The sequence below is a fragment of the Periplaneta americana genome, chromosome 4 (assembly GCF_040183065.1).
Source record: "Periplaneta americana isolate PAMFEO1 chromosome 4, P.americana_PAMFEO1_priV1, whole genome shotgun sequence".
Lineage (NCBI taxonomy): Eukaryota > Metazoa > Arthropoda > Insecta > Blattodea > Blattidae > Periplaneta > Periplaneta americana.
The window spans coordinates 198,546,552-198,563,258 of NC_091120.1; the positions used below are offsets into that span (position 1 = coordinate 198,546,552).

The 16,707-nt window shown below is 33.5% G+C and overlaps 1 protein-coding gene across 2 annotated transcripts in view; it reads right to left on the reverse strand.

Annotated features, from left to right (window-relative positions):
* LOC138698566 (uncharacterized) overlaps positions 1-16,707 on the reverse strand; it is a 41,182-nt gene that overhangs the window by 21,974 nt on the left and 2,501 nt on the right. For both annotated transcript variants that reach the window (XM_069824579.1, XM_069824578.1), the window contains exons 2-3: positions 13,767-14,006; positions 2,797-2,902 (exon numbers count right to left, since the gene is read on the reverse strand). In XM_069824579.1, coding sequence (XP_069680680.1) covers positions 2,797-2,868 — 72 coding nt within the window. In that variant the 5' untranslated portion in view covers positions 2,869-2,902; positions 13,767-14,006. The remainder of the gene's footprint in view (positions 1-2,796; positions 2,903-13,766; positions 14,007-16,707) is intronic.

Genomic DNA, 16,707 nt, shown 5'->3' on the forward strand with positions numbered 1-16,707 from the left:
AATGTAATGCAAGAACTAGGTAACTGATGGAACAATACCAGCGATATCTATTTCCCAATATAACAAATACGTAAAAGAAAACGAGACATATTCCTCAGTGAAATAAATAAATAAATAGATAAATAGATAGATAGATAAATAGATAGATAGATAAATGGATAGATAGATAAATAGATAGATAGATAAATAGATAGATAGACAGATAGATAGATAAATAAATAGATAGATAAATAAATAAATAGATAAATACATAGATAGATAGATAGATAGATAGATAGATAGATAGATAGATAGATAGATAGATAGATAGATAGATAGATAGATAGATAGATAGATAGATAGATAGATAGATAAATAAATAAGTAACTAAATAAATAAATAAGTAAATAAATAAGTAAATAAGTAAGTAAATAAGTAAATAAATAAGTAAATAAATAAATAAGTAAATAAGTAAATAAATAAGTAAATAAGTAAATAAATAAGTAAATAAGTAAATAAATAAATAAATAAGTAAATAAATAAATAAGTAAATAAATAAATAAACAAATAAATAAACAAATAAACAAACAAACAAACAAATAAATAAACAAACAAATAAACAAACAAACAAATAAACAAACAAATAAATAAACAAACAAACAAACAAATAAACAAACAAACAAAAAACAAACAAACAAACAAATAAACAAACAAACAAATAAACAAACAAACAAATAAACAAACAAACAAACAAACAAATAAACAAAAACAAAGAAACAAACAAACAAAGAAACAAACAAACAAAGAAACAAACAAACAAAGAAACAAACAAACAAAGAAACAAACAAACAAAGAAACAAACAAAGAAACAAACAAACAAACAAACAAAGAAACAAACAAAGAAACAAACAAACAAATAAATAAATAAATAAATAAATAAATAAATAAATAAATAAATAGGCAATATCACAAAATATGAAAAATCAAGTTACCTAGTTCTTGCATTCAGGCGGCGAAATGATGTGTAGGCCTACCATCTTAATTTCTCATTAACACGTAATAATAATCATATCAAAGTGTTAACTCAATCTTGAAACAAGTGAATTTAAATACTATTATAGTCACAATCATGCCATGGTATGAAAGAAAAATTTCACAACCTCGAGCGGTAATCGAACCTGCGACTTCCTGTTCTCCGGTCAGGCGCTCTACCACTGAGCTATCGAGTTCGTCTCACGCCAAAGGCTTGGAATTATCCTTTCATACTGGCGACTCTGTTATAGAGTACTGTCCATAGTGTGTTTCTTTCATACCATGGCATGATTGTGACTATAATAGCATTTAAATTCATTAATATGTCACATCAACGGACGTGTATACGTCACCAAACATCGTAAGATGAAGATTACACTTGAAACAAGTGCATTTTGTGTGAATCATTCCCGGATAAGCTGGCTTATAAATGCTGATTATGAAAAAATCAAAATCCGTCCACTACTCTAGGAGAAATCGCTGCACCGAGACATATGGAATACCCGAAACTATAATACTTTTAATGAGAACGTAAAATGACTGCACAAGTTCAAAATTTTAATCCATTTTGAATCTTGCGTACACTACTTTTAACACTTGAATATAATTAATTGATTAACTAGCGGACTTACTCGTGTTAATTATGTAAGATTTGTGCGGCTACAGCTGTTTCAGTGCTTCACGCACCATCCTCAGAGCCTACTAGATCACGGCGTCATCTCGAAATTCTCTGCCTGTTATGTGGGTGTGTTTGATTGTTGAGAGAGAGAGGGAGAGGGAGAGGGGGGAGGGTTGATGGGGGAGGGGGAGGTGGAGAGAGAGAGAGAGAGTGTGTGTGTGTGTGTGTTTTGTGTGTGTGTGTGTGTGTGTGTGTGTGTATATATATACTTGAAATTGATCTGTGTGTTGAGAATTTGATCGGGGTGTGTTTTAGTGTGTTTGTATATTTCGTATTGTTCTAGTGTGTTGAGTTTTTGGTTCTTGGGTTGTATGTGTAGGATTTCCATGTTATGTTATTGTATGTATGGTTAGCATTGGTTATGTGATCGGCATATGTAGATGTATTGTAGGCGTATGTAGATAGGACAGACAGGCAGATCATTCCAAACACGCTACAAAGAACACATTAAAGCAATAACCAGAGGACACAATACATCTACATATGCCGGTCACATAACCAATGCTGACCATACATACAATAACATAAATGCGGACATGGAAATCCTACACACACAACCCAAGAACCAAAAACTCAACACACTAGAACAATACGAAATATACAAACACACTAAAACACACCCTGATCAAATCCTCAACACACAGATCAATTTCAGTACACACACACTATTTGACTCCACTCTTCAACACCTTTCAACAATCAAACACACCCACATAACAGGCAGAGAAGTTCGAGATGACGCCATGATCTAGTAGGCTCTGAGGATGGTGCGTGAAGCACTGAAACAGCTGTAAGCCGCACAAATCTTACATAATTAACACAAGTAAGTCCGCTAGTTAATTAATTATACAAAATTTTAAGCTAATTTTTTCAATGACTGTTTCAGATTAATCATTTTGGGTAGTTCGTAAGTAAACTGTGATTCATGTAGTGAACAATGTGTCAAGACTGTTTGTTGTTGTTATTTATTATTGATGTGAAGCAAGATTTATGAATATCATTTGGTGTGGATAATCACAATTCCAAATCTATTCATCGCATATGTATTTCCAGAAAAAAAAATTTTAACAATATATCCGAAAGAGAATTGTTGCGTGTACACTTACCATAGCTGATGTATGTTTGCTATCCTCTGCTTTCTCTCCATTGGAGGGCTCCATTTCTTCTGATATTTTCATCCACCTTTCAAAAAGGGAGACTAAACCAAACTATCTGCAAACACAGTTCATTGTAAAAGCATTTACAGACATTTTCTTCAATAACGAGATGTGTCATGATTATTTTTTATACATAACAAACTGATAATGAAACAATGCAGACTTCATGTCGATCAGTTAGTGTGTTTCAATATAGTTGACATTCTAAAAATCGAAAGAAAAAAGAGTGGAGTTACGAGGTTTACTCATGATAGTAACGATAAACTGGTAATGAAACAATGCAGACTTCATGTCTCCAAATATTGTCTGTATCAGAGAAATGTATGCACGGTACACGAGAAAAATGATGAATGTCACAATCCTGTTAAGGTGATGTCATTTTCTAATTCAATAGATTATTACAAACTTTAGTGTTGTTCTTATCAAAACTTGTAAAAGGACAATTATCGCTATGAACAGTAATTTTTTTCTAGAGGAAAAGGTGGTGAAACTCTGTGTAAAATTTATTGGAGCAGAACAGGGCTATGATTACTGCCCAATGCACTGGGAATTCAAGGCATAAATCGTGTTAAATAAAAATTATGTTAAAATATAATTAATCATAGGTCTGGTAGAGTTCCTAGGTAGCTCAGTCCGGTAGAGCATTGGCGCACTCAGCCAAAAGTCCCGGGTTCAATGTCTAGTCCGGGAACAATTTTTCTCTTGAAATACTTCAAGTCAGCTTTACAGAGAGCTATACCTCAAAGCCAGATCTATGTAATACACGTTACTGTTCGTTAATAGAAAACTACAAATTTAGTCACACAGAAAGTGTGCACTCAATGTTGGGTCTCTGACGTCTAACGTTTTGGTGTGTTCCGTCAGAAAAAAAAAGCACTGACTACGGATTCAGTCATACTTTCAGGGGCGGTTCCTCGGGGGAGGGAAGGGAGGAACATCCTCCTCACATTTTCGTCTTTTGAAAGTAAATACCAAATAAAATATATGCCTTGAAATTCGAGAAAGATTCGATAATTTTTAAGTTCACAGCTATAAGAAAAACTCGGTTGATCGAGTTTTAAACGACGCGCGCTCATGTGCTGTAGAAAACTGAGAGAAAAATGCGAGATTGTCTGTGTAGAGGAAAGGCACTCCATTCCTACTCTACTGCAGTTAACACACATAGACAACAGCGCACTAGCGGCCAAAGAAAAAAGCAGAGTTTTAAAGCAAGTAAATGAACGGAGAGGGAGGAGATCCTCCTCTGAATCAGTTATGGGCGGGAAATAGAAACCGACTGGTCGTGCAGCAAGCTCGCTACCGCTGCTGTCTAACGATTCTGCATTCAACCAGACTAAAGGTTGACGCTCACTGGCACGAACCGACCGGAACGGAACGAACCGGAAATATTCTGCGAGAGACGTATGCATGTATTTTAAACGGTAAACGCTCACTTGTCCGAACGGAAGCAACCGGCTGCCGGTCCTGACGGACAGGGTTCTCGCGACACGACCCTAGCGGAATTTCCGATGACGATCGGCTGCATTCGTATGTCTTCGCTGGTCTTCGGAGAAAAGTGTGTTGGCTGTTCTCAGTACTTTCCCACTCAACATGTGCTGGTGCGTTGTCCAGACAGATTATTCTTAAAATGGGTGATGAAAAGTTAATTTTAACAGTGCTAATCGCGCTTCTGTGCTGATTGGCCTTCGAAATGTGATGTTTCCCTTCGTTATTTGAGATGCTAATAACAGATGAAATTTTAAACATTTTTCTTCGCTCATACGAAAGTACTAAAAAAACCATTACTCGATCTTTACACAAATGTGGGCAAAGATGGTTAAATTAATCAAAACACTTTTTTATATTGTTATGACTAGAGCCCGGATTGTATGTAATTACCTATTCCGTTCCTACATATGTAGCTATAAGGAAAGCTAAAAGTTCGCGAATCGTATTAAATTTAAATTTAAATATACATAATAAAGAATATAATTACAAACAAACAAGACAAATAGAAATAAAATAATACCATCAATATAAAAAGGAGATACAGTAGTATTAACAAAATTTGAGACCGAATGAGCAGCGCTCGTGTTCGATCGCAGTTAAGATATAATATTAATAGGCCTGTAAGAGAATATAAAATAAAATAGGAAATAAAATTAAAATTACAGTTACAGAAATTATATAATACAATATTAATATAAGAGAAATACAGAAAAAATAATAAAAATAAATAAGTAAAATAAAATAGGAACTAAAATTTAAATTATAGCGGCAATGGAATTATATAATATAATATTAACACTAGAGAAGAATAATATCGCACGTGAAAAGTAGGACAATATGTGTGTATGTATATATATATATATATATATATATATATATATATATATATTTCAAAATTATAGAATACAAATATAATATAGGTTGATTAATTCATACACATAGGCTATAAATTTATTTAATCAAATTGAAGATATTAACACGTTTCTAATTTTCTTGTTATATGTTAGTGGGTTACATGTTAGAAGTTCTGGGTGTAATTTAGTTAAAGCATTGTACAACCGAGGGCCAAAATTAATGCTGTGCTTTAGACCAGCAGATGTGAGACATTTAGGTTCTATTAATGTTGAATTAATATTTCGTCTTGTGTCATAATTATGTGTCTGTAATACAAACTTATTACGATTTTTATGATAAAATTTTAACAGCGTATGCTTATAAATTTGTTCAATATTAAATACATTAAATTCAGAATAAATTAATTTAGTTGGATAATCGAAACGTTTCTTCAAACAAATTTTAATTATTCGTTTTTGTAGTAAATTTAACGAACTAAGATTAATGTTTGTACTTCCACCCCAAACAATTATACCATATTGAATGGTAGACTGAATAATGGCCAAATAAACATTTCGTAGAATTCTAATGGGTAAGTAGCATCGAAGATTAACGAAAGGGATCATTATTTCGAAGTTTTAAATGTTTTTACATATTTTGGTGCATAATAAATATTTTGGCATATATTATATATTTTAAAATATTTTGAAGGCTATTGCATATTTTGAAAGAATATATACATTTTTTCACTAATTTTCTCTCTACGTAATGATTAAGTTATTTTTAAAATTGTTTATAAAGCTTATCCCTTCGTCTCTAGTGCATAAATATAATTTGATAATTGAAAATAATAACGTATTCTGTCAAAAAATGGACATCTCTTTGCAATGCTAATAGTTTGTATCCCTTGAGAAGTAACGGTAAAGTAGGTACAAATACCAATGCGAATGGTAGTAGTGAAGGAAAGAATGAATCAGTTGCTCTAAAAGAAAACAATAGTTTTTTCTGTTTTTTTTTTTAAGAAACTTATTTTGACATCAGGTAATATAATAGCAAGCCTACTGCCATTCGCATCCAAGTTAAAAGACTGGATTTCAGTTGAAGATTCCTTTACTAAAATGGTAAAATCGTGCAGTCCAAAGTGTGTGACAAACGCATTGGGTGCTCCATGAAGTCACAATTAGAATAGCATTTAAAAATTGAACTTCATGTGAGAAATAAAAAACGTGCTCCGTCGAAAAGAAAAAGTTCTTCTTACACAAGTGGTGCTGAAACATTCGTCTTCTACAAGTGAATTTAATAAAAATTTGTACATGGCAATGGTTGCTGCAAACATATACAGTGGTATAAACTTGGAGTTCCAAAGTTCCAAGCATTCCTACGCAAATACTGCAACTTCAATATTTCTCATGAATCAACACTCCGGAAAAAATATTTGAACTCCTGCTACACTGACACAATGGAAACGATTAGAGATGGACTTGATGATTCCTACGTATGGGTTGCCGTTGACGAGACGATCAATAACCGTAGAAAATATGTAAAAATGTTCAATTATTAATTGCGCCTCCAAACAATGAGGTTCAATCACATGTGCACCTGTAATTTTTTATTAGTGTGCACAAATACATCTAATAAAGCTTAGATTTTAAATTACCAACTTTTTTATTTATTACATATTTATCTACATACTTTTTTAGCTTCATATTTATGTAGTCTACATAGTTCTCATTTTCACATTACATAAAATCCGGGCTCTAGTTATGGACCCATATTTTCTTTTTTCCTTCCTCATCAGCTAAAGACTCAGTAAAATAAAATAATCTTCGGAACTACTATCCCACTCCATGTTTAAAACAGACTACCTGTCGACTGTACCGGAATATTCCGAGCAGTGAGCGTCAGAGCTTCCGCGGAAGACGGACTGCTGTAGATTTCCGTTCCGGTCGGTTCGTGCCAGTGAGCGTCAACCTTAACACATCTTGCAGGAGACACAACAAAAACAGTTTTAACGCAACGCTATGAAAGACACCATGTAAACGTTTTTTTAATTATAAATAAAAAATATTATTCATTGCACTTTATATAGGCTACTATTCATGGTTTGAAACTTTCGTGGATATTTGAAAGTTAAAGTCGGGTTTATGTAAAACAAAGAGGAAGTAGTTCTACGTAGTTGGCCCCTGAAATTCAATTCTATTCATTGTTTACTAGACAGGGCAACAGCCAAATTGTCAGTTTTGTACAAATATATTTGAAACTGAAAGTAGATACTCCAAACTACATCATTTTTAACATAAAAAATTAATCGGCCACCGGCAGCTTTGAACAATAATGATAGTATGATACAAGAACTGACATTCTTCAAAAGTATGTGATACTGAACTTGTAAAATGTACATGTGGCAACACAGACCACGTGGGTGGGTGTAGTGTTCTCGCTTTCCTCAGATTATTTACCATTCACATTTCCGTAAAACGGTTCCGGTTACGAGTTAATAGCTAGTCTCTTTCAACACGTGTGACGCTGTAGTGTGCTCGAAAAATGCTACGAGTTTGTGAATTTCCTTGTAATTGTTAATTTGCGCAATTATTCAACAATGAATGGAAGTGAAAACATAATATATTTTGGACAATTTAGGAAACTCAGTTTATAAGAACAGATTATTGCTATACAGAAGGGAAGGCCAACCTCAACACTACCTGGTCTTATATGTATGCATGTAGGTTAATTTGTAGCATGTTTCATTCAAGAAGGTGTCATTTCGTGCTGTTAACTTCTTTCCTCCTCTTAAGAAATATGCAGGAGCCGCCACTGCATACTTTCCTCCATTTTCAATAGGAACAACAATACATTCTGCAGTAACATATTGAATTAAATCATTATCTCACTCCTAACAGACATGTGACATTCATTGTTTTTCCCCTGTACCCTTCAATTGTCTACAGAATATTGCCTACCGGTACGTTCAGTGATGTCATTTCAGTTTCTGCTTGGCAAGGGAGAAAGATTTTTTAGGGCAATCCTAATAGAATATATTGCGTGGCGTACTGCCTTCCTGTTTTCTCATGTATATATTTTATTACAGTATACTTATGATGAAACTTAAGGGCAGAGGATGGTATTTTTTAAATCGTTTTTCCTATTTGGTGTAAAATATTAATTTTTTGTATGTAGAGAGCTCATACCTGTGGAAACTTAACCAAATAAAAATATTTTGAAAAAAAAAAAAAAAATTATTTGGGGGCCCAAATTTGAAAAAAATATACCCAATGCAGGATTGTACTAAAACCGATATATCTAACCCGTTTTTAAAGATAGATTCAAACAGTTTTTTGCAAAGTATTTGCAAAAGTATGTTCTACAAACTGTTTGTAACACAATTTTGATATTAATACCTATGTTTGTAAAATAAACAATTAAAATTTAATAACAATTTTCTGATTTCCTTTCTTGCAAACAAATGGACGTATTTTTAAAATGAAATCAATTAACAAAATTCTGTTACAGAGAAAAGTTTCCTAATAGGCTAAAGAATGTGTGTTCGAAATTTCATGCATGTATCTTTAATAGTTCAGAAGTTATATCCATTTTTGTCTGGTAATGTAGCACAAAAAAATTAAGTTACTGGAAACCGATAAAAGCGGGCGTGTGATTTAAAAATCTATAGCGCAGGAAGTTTAAAAATGACGTCTCAACATCCGATAAGGGCACAAATACCCACAAAATGTTATGCGATGGATTCCACACATATCAAAGGGTATTTTAAAGAAAAAAAATGTTTTTAAAAATTTAATTTACCGGAAACAACAATAAAAGTGGGCGAGTGATTTAAAAATCCATAACGCAGGAAGTTCAAAAATGGCGACTCAACAACCGATAAGGGCACAAATACCCACAAAATGTTATGCTATGCATTCCACACATATCACAGAGTATTTTAAAGAATTTTTCTTCTTTCTTTTTTTTTTTTTTAATTTACTTATTTTTCGCCAAAAAATACCATCTTCTCCCCTTAATAATAGGCGTATAAAATGATTTTACAGTTAGCTACATATGAAAGCCAAAGGAACTATAATTATTTTCAAAATACATAAAAATACCGCACAAAATGAGAATTTAGTAATACTTTGTATGCAAAGAGAGTTATGATCGTTTGCAAAGAGTATATTCTGTCAATGCTGCTGCCACCTACAGGAAAATTACTTGAAAAAGGCGTCAAATTAGATAATTTCAAAATATTAGACATACAAGTTACGAAAAGGAGGACATTTCTTGATTTTTTTTAAATCCGCCCGGACCCCAGACAAAGGCCTAAAAAAGAAGACATGTTCGAACAAAACAGGACGTCTGGTCACTCTATTATCACAGTCTAGTATATACAGTCACGAAGCTCAATACGTAGGGAATATGCATCCATATATAGTTGCTAACCACTAGGATCACTACTATCGCCTCATCACAGACAATGCGAAATAGTACCGGCACAGTCTATTGTTCCTAGTACCCTCAACAACTCAAGCTTCGTGACTGTATATACTAGAGTGTGTTATTATTATACGATCTAGCCTATCAGAGAAAAATGGAATCGAGGATGCTTTCCAAGGAATTTAAGGAAATAGCGGATTGAATGATGCTACACAACAATTCACATGGGTACAAATCATTTATTCATTAATTTATCTATTAAAGTAATACACCGTCACATTTCTTCTTTATTCACTTTATTAAATTAAATCTGGCATGTTGAAACTAAATGACGTGCCATAGGATTACTCGGGTTTGATTGGCCAGTTCCGATACTTCCGATCGAGCTTATTGTTGAGGTATTCCTTCAGTGTAGCCAACACAAGTGGAGCCTTCAGCAGAGAGAGCCAACATTAGTATAAACGGGTCAGTTGTCATTTTAACTAAACGAATGCCAGAAATTTGTAGAGAAAAGGGGTGCACGTTTAAACTGAAAACTAAAGTTGAACGGGATTAATTTATACTAACTTACTTACAAATGGCTTTTAAGGAACCCGAAGGTTCATTGCCGCCCTCACATAAGCCCGCCATCGGTCCCTATCCTGTGCAAGATTAATCCAGTCTCTATCATCATATCCCACCTCCCTCAAATCCATTTTAATATGATCCTCCCATCTACGTCTCGGCCTCCCTAAAGGTCTTTTTCCCTCCGGTCTCCCAACTAACACTCTATATGCATTTCTGGATTCGCCCATACGTGCTACATGCCCTGCCCATCTCAAACGTCTGAATTTAATGTTCCTAATTATGATGGGCGGAATACAATGCGTGCAGTTCTGCGTTGTGTAACTTTCTCCATTCTCATGTAACTTCATCCTGCTTAGCCCCAAATATTTTCCTAAGCACCTTATTCTCAAACACCCTTAACCTATGTTCCTCTCTGAGAGTGAGAGTCCAAGTTTCACAACCATAAAGAACAACCGGTAATGTAACTGTTTTATAAATTCTAACTTTCAGATTTTTTGACAGCGGACTAGATGATAAAAGCTTCTCAACCGAATAATAACACGCATTTCCCATATTTATTCTGCATTTAATTTCCTCCCGAGTGTCATTTATATTTGTTACTGTTGCTCCCAGATATTTGAATTTTTCCACCCCTTCGAAGGATAAATCTCCAATTTTTATATTTCCATTTCGTACAATATTCTGGTCACGAGACATAATCATATACTTTGTCTTTTCGGGATTTACTTCCAAACCGATCGCTTTACTTGCTTCAAGTAAAATTTCCGTGTTTTCCCTAATCGTTTGTGTATTTTCTCCTAACATATTCACGTCATCCGCATAGACAAGAAGCTGATGTAACCCGTTCAATTCCAAACCCTGCCTGTTATCCTGAACTTTCCTAATGGCATATTCTAAAGCGAAGTTAAAAAGTAAAGGTGATAGTGCATCTCCCTGCTTTAGCCCGCAGTGAATTGGAAAAGCATCAGATAGAAACTGACCTATACGGACTCTGCTGTATGTTTCACTGAGACACATTTTAATTAATCGAACTAGTTTCTTGGGAATACCATATTCAATAAGAATATCATATAATACTTCCCTCTTAACCGAGTCATATGCCTTTTTGAAATCTATGAATAACTGATGTACTGTATCCTTATACTCCCATTTTTTCTCCATTATCTGTCGCATACAAAAAATCTGATCAATAGTTGATCTATTACGCCTAAAACCGCACTGATGATCCCCAATAATTTTATCTACGTACGGAGTTAATCTTCTCAAAAGAATATTGGACAAAATTTTGTACGACGTCAACAAAAGTGATATTCCTCGAAAGTTACCACAGTTGGTTTTGTCCCCCTTCTTAGAAATAGGTACAATTATGGACTCCTTCCATTGTTCTGGTACAATTTCCTTTTCCCAAATAGCAAGTACAAGCTTATAAATTTCGCTATATAATGCACTTCCACCCTCTTGTATTAATTCTGCTGGAATTTGATTGATACCTGGAGACTTGTACTTTTTCAGATTTTCTATCGCAATTTCGACTTCTGAAAGCGTGGGTTCGGGTATAAATGGCTCAGCAGTTTGTTTTTCAATTTCGTCCCGATCATGATTAATTTATACCAAGTTTAATTTAATTTGGAGAAAATGTTCCTTAGGCGTTTATACAAGTTGATAACAGGATGGCATTGTCCAAAATTGTCGTGGAGGCCAAGAGTTGAAGCGCCGTGGAGTAAGTATCATAAGTAAGTTTATAAAACAAAAGTGGAATATTTAAATAATTTAAAGTATAGTGCCCATTTTTTCTTTAGCACTACTCAATTATTAATTGTTTAATCTTATACTCCCGGGACGGGGGGAAGGGAATTGCCTTCTTGCTCTCCTAAATAAGGCCTCTGTAAGACGAATCACTTCTATTTCCAAGTAGGTAGCATATATATACAGGATGAACAGTTAGTAATGCCATTAATTTTAGGTTGCTATTCTTTGAGACATTTCGAACAAAAAAGTTTAATACCATATTGCTCGTTTTTTCTTCCTTCTCGAGATAAATAATGCTTTATATTAAACATTCCATAGCATGTTTTGAGAAAGCCATTGATTTAATTCCCAATATGCTCAGTTAGTTTAAGAGAGCAGTGCATTGTGATGACTATTACACTCTTACTACGTCATACTACTTTTGACCAATAAAACGGTACGAAAGGATGTATTTCAACCAATCATGGCTGCTTATCGCACAATTTTATCGCGTCCCTAGCATTTGTTTAATTTTATCGCGTCCCTAGCATCTGTTTAATTTTATCGCGTCCCTAGCATTTGTTTCTTTGTTTGCCAACATTTGAAACTGCGCTGGTCTGGACTCAAAAATGTATATATAAAATTACAAACCACTCCAGTCGATGCACAGCAGTTTCAAATATGACTCGCATTGGCATTCAAGAACAAGAAATAATAAAAATCACTGATCATACCTATGCATCTTCTGAAATCCTATTTACAAATAAATGAAGAGCACCATTCGGAAATCCTGAATACGTTGAATACACCATGTAGGCCTAAATCAACGAGTTCCACTTCTATTACGCACACGTCCAATATAACATCAATTGAACCACCAACCACATTCAAATTTGAAAATTGTACATTCAATAATTATTCCTTTTAAAATTATTCATGTTTATTTTTTATGTCATCGTCGTTAATTAAAACTTTTCTAACACTTGTGTATATTATTTAGGTTATGTTATAGCTTCTGCTATATGATATTATGGATAGTCACGTGTCAGAGATTGTTTAATACTGAGATTTATTGAAAATCATCTGTCAAGTGACGTTGATTACTGGGATCCGGATGATTAAAGTGGAATGCAAATGTCTTAATAAAAACGAAACTGAATCAACAAACCCTTCTTGACTAGTAACCGTCTACAGAGTTCAATGAAGATTCCATAGTTGGCCCAACTGCCATCTAACGTAATGGTGCAATAATACATTTGAAGACAGGTTTATTTTCGTAAGTCAATTAATATTTTATTGTATTGGAGTATTTTGTTACTTATAATCTTTATATACTTTCTTCTAATCGTGTGATAGTCAATTAAATCCCACTCGAGTTTTGATTTTCTCTAGATAAATCAAAACCTCTAGTGAGATTACTGTTGTTAAATGATTGAAAAAAAAATCTTGTCCTTTAAATTTGCAGACATTTGATTCGAATAAATGAAACTTTCCGTCCTGAAAATAAATTTAAAAATGTTACATTTGTTCGGATCAAATTTCTGCACATTTAAAGAACAAAACTAAAATTCGTTTAATAAAATCTATTATAATACACTGTTCTTTTAAATTGACTAAGCATACTGGGAATTAAATCAATGGCTTCCCCAAAACACGCTATGAAATATTTTATATTAAACAATTATCTCGAGAAGGAAGCAAAAACGAGCAAAATTGTATTAAACTTTTTTGTTCGAAATATCTCAAAGAATAACCACCTGAAATTAACGGCATTACTTACGGTTTACCTTGTACACAGAGACTTCTCTTCTACCTCATGATTAAACTACAGAATGTAGAGTGTAATTAAATGTTATCACAGTGTTCAATCTCACCTTAAATTTCATAAAAGCTTTAATAAAGTGTGTAACACTGAGCCCAGTTTTTCTTCAGTAACATTGTGAACAGCTGTACTAATGTTACGTAACTGGTGATCTTGTACAGTAACTGGTGAGGTGCTTCCGAACTGCAATGACGACTGTTTCGGGCATTTATTGTACATCTTCGGATAGATGTAGTCACTCTTCATTAGTAAGAAATATCAGTTCTGGGTCCACAATCTCGTCTTGTACAGACTGAAAAAACCAATAATCACAAAACTGAATTTTAGCGTTGCAATCAGAATCAAGGATGTGTGTGACTGTGGTGTGCAGTCAGACACAACTTGTGCAGTAATAAATAAGTACAGCAGAATACGTCAGAGCAGTATTCCAATATGGCGCATGACAATTTACATTGTATAAGTTACGTACTTGATACAGTTACAAAGTATAAGTAGGCCTAATACAAAAAAAAATTACAGCAGAATTATGTAGGAGTAATGTAAAAAATGTTATCTTGTAAGAGTCATCAGCAGGGAAAGGATTTATATGTAAATACATATTTACTTATAAAGCTAATATAATTTATATTTTGCATTATCTTTATGTTTCACAATGTGTAGGGTTGAAAAATCCTACTTTTATTTTCCATATTTTTCCATATTTTAGAGTTTAGTACATATTTTCGTTAATTTCCATATATTTTCCATATTTCATATAAAACAGTCCATATTATATTAGGTTTAACAATAAAACAAAACAAAATTCCATTAACTTTTAAAAATACATTTCAACAATAGAGATTTAAACACATGTTCAGTAATCCCTTTAACATCAGAGTTATTTGAAAATTAGCAGTCCTATCAACAATGGGAAAGTAAGTTACAAAACTGTATTAATTTAATTTAAAATTTTTAACAGACTTCAGTTGTGCAGCTCAACAGTTAAATGCCAGTCAGAGTACACATAGGTTCAGTTTTGTAAATCATACTATAAAGACGGTAAATATGCCAAAAGTACGTCATTCAGTCAATTTAAAATCAAAACTAACAAGTTACATTTCAGAATTTAAAGAAGATGGTTTATCAACTGACAATAAAATATTATTTTGTAATTTGTGTCAGTGTGCAGTATCATCTACACAAAAGTTCCTGGTGCAACAACACATTACAACTAGTAAACATCAGGCCAACAAACAACTAAATTCCAAGCAGAGACAATTGTTTTTAACACAACCAACAACATCGAATGTAAGATCTGAGTTTAACATCGACCTGTGCCGTTCTCTCATCTCTGCTGATATTCCTCTCTACAAACTAAAGAATAAGGTCTTCAGGGAATTCCTTGAAAAATATACTCAACATACAATCCCGGATGAGTCAACACTTAGGAAGACGTATGCTCCATCCATCTACGATGAGACAATACAGAAGATAAGAGATGAAATTAAAGATAGTTCAATTTGGGTTTCCATTGATGAGACTCCCGACAAAGAAGGTAGACTTGTTGGTAATGTAGTTATCGGTTTGTTAAGTGAACAATATTCTGAACGAATTCTTTTACATTGTGATGTTCTAGAAAAGTGCAATAACAAAACTATAGTTAAACTGTTCAACGAAGCTATGGGTATCCTGTGGCCAAAGGGTATTATGTACGATAATGTGTTATTCTTTATTAGCGATGCTGCCCCTTATATGGTCAAAGCTGGACAAGCATTATCTGTTGTATATCCTAAATTGACTCATTTTACTTGTGTGGCGCATGCATTTCATCGTGTGGCAGAAGTGGTCAGAGACAATTTCCCTAAAGTAGATTTGTTGATTTCATCAGTGAAAAAAGTATTTCTCAAAGCTCCCAGTAGAGTTAACGTGTTGAAAGAAATGTACCCTGAAATTCCATTGCCACCAAAGCTAATTTTAACTAGATGGGGTACATGGCTAGAAGCAGTTGAATATTATGCCGAACATATAGACTCTATTAACAATGTTCTCCTTGCATTGGACTCTGAAGATGCAGTCTCAATTGATACTGCGAAAACAGTTACCTGTGACATAAGTGTGAAGAATGACTTAGCTCACATTCAGCATACATTTTCATGCATCATAAAAACGCTCAAAAGTCTCCAAAATAGGCACCTTTCACTATCTGAAAGTTTTGAAATTATAAATAGTACTGTGGAACAACTGAATCGTGGTAGAGGTAAAGTTGCAGATGCAGTAAGAGCTAAGGTGGACACTGTACTTTCAAAAAACCCTGGATATGAAGAACTACAAAAGGTTGTTGCTGTGATGAGTGGTGAATCAACAGTGAAGATTAACTTGGACTTATCCCCAGCAGACATTGTGAAATTGAATTATGTACCAGTTACTTCTTGTGACGTCGAACGCTCTTTTAGTCAGTATAAATCTATCCTCAGAGACAATAGAAGAAGATTCACTTTTCAGCACTTGAAAGAAATGTTTGTAACCTATTGTTATGGTAACAGACAATAAAAATTGTGTTTTGTTGAAACTACATTGGAAGATAAGGTACGTCCATTATATTTTTTGTTTAGTTTGATTAAAATGTACCAATATTTAACGTACATAGTCATTTTTTTATAATTTTAAGTCCATATTTAATTCCATATTTTGGTAAAAATCCATATTTAATTCCATATTTTGGTAAAAATAACTACATATATATTTACATATTTCATATATTTTTAGTCCATATAAATCCGTTCCCTGGTCATCAGTATCTTAGAACTTCTTATTCTTTGTTTCTGCGGTATTATCTTACTGCGGGCTAACTTCTCGACATTTCTCGGCACGGTTGAATATGCCAGTGAAGTACTCAATCAGTATCAGCAGACTTTAAAAATTAATCTCTCTATAGATAGTAACTCACCAAATTGGCAAATCTGACCATTGTTGTTAACACGTTCACAGCTGAATGAGTGTACAGGAGTGCATTA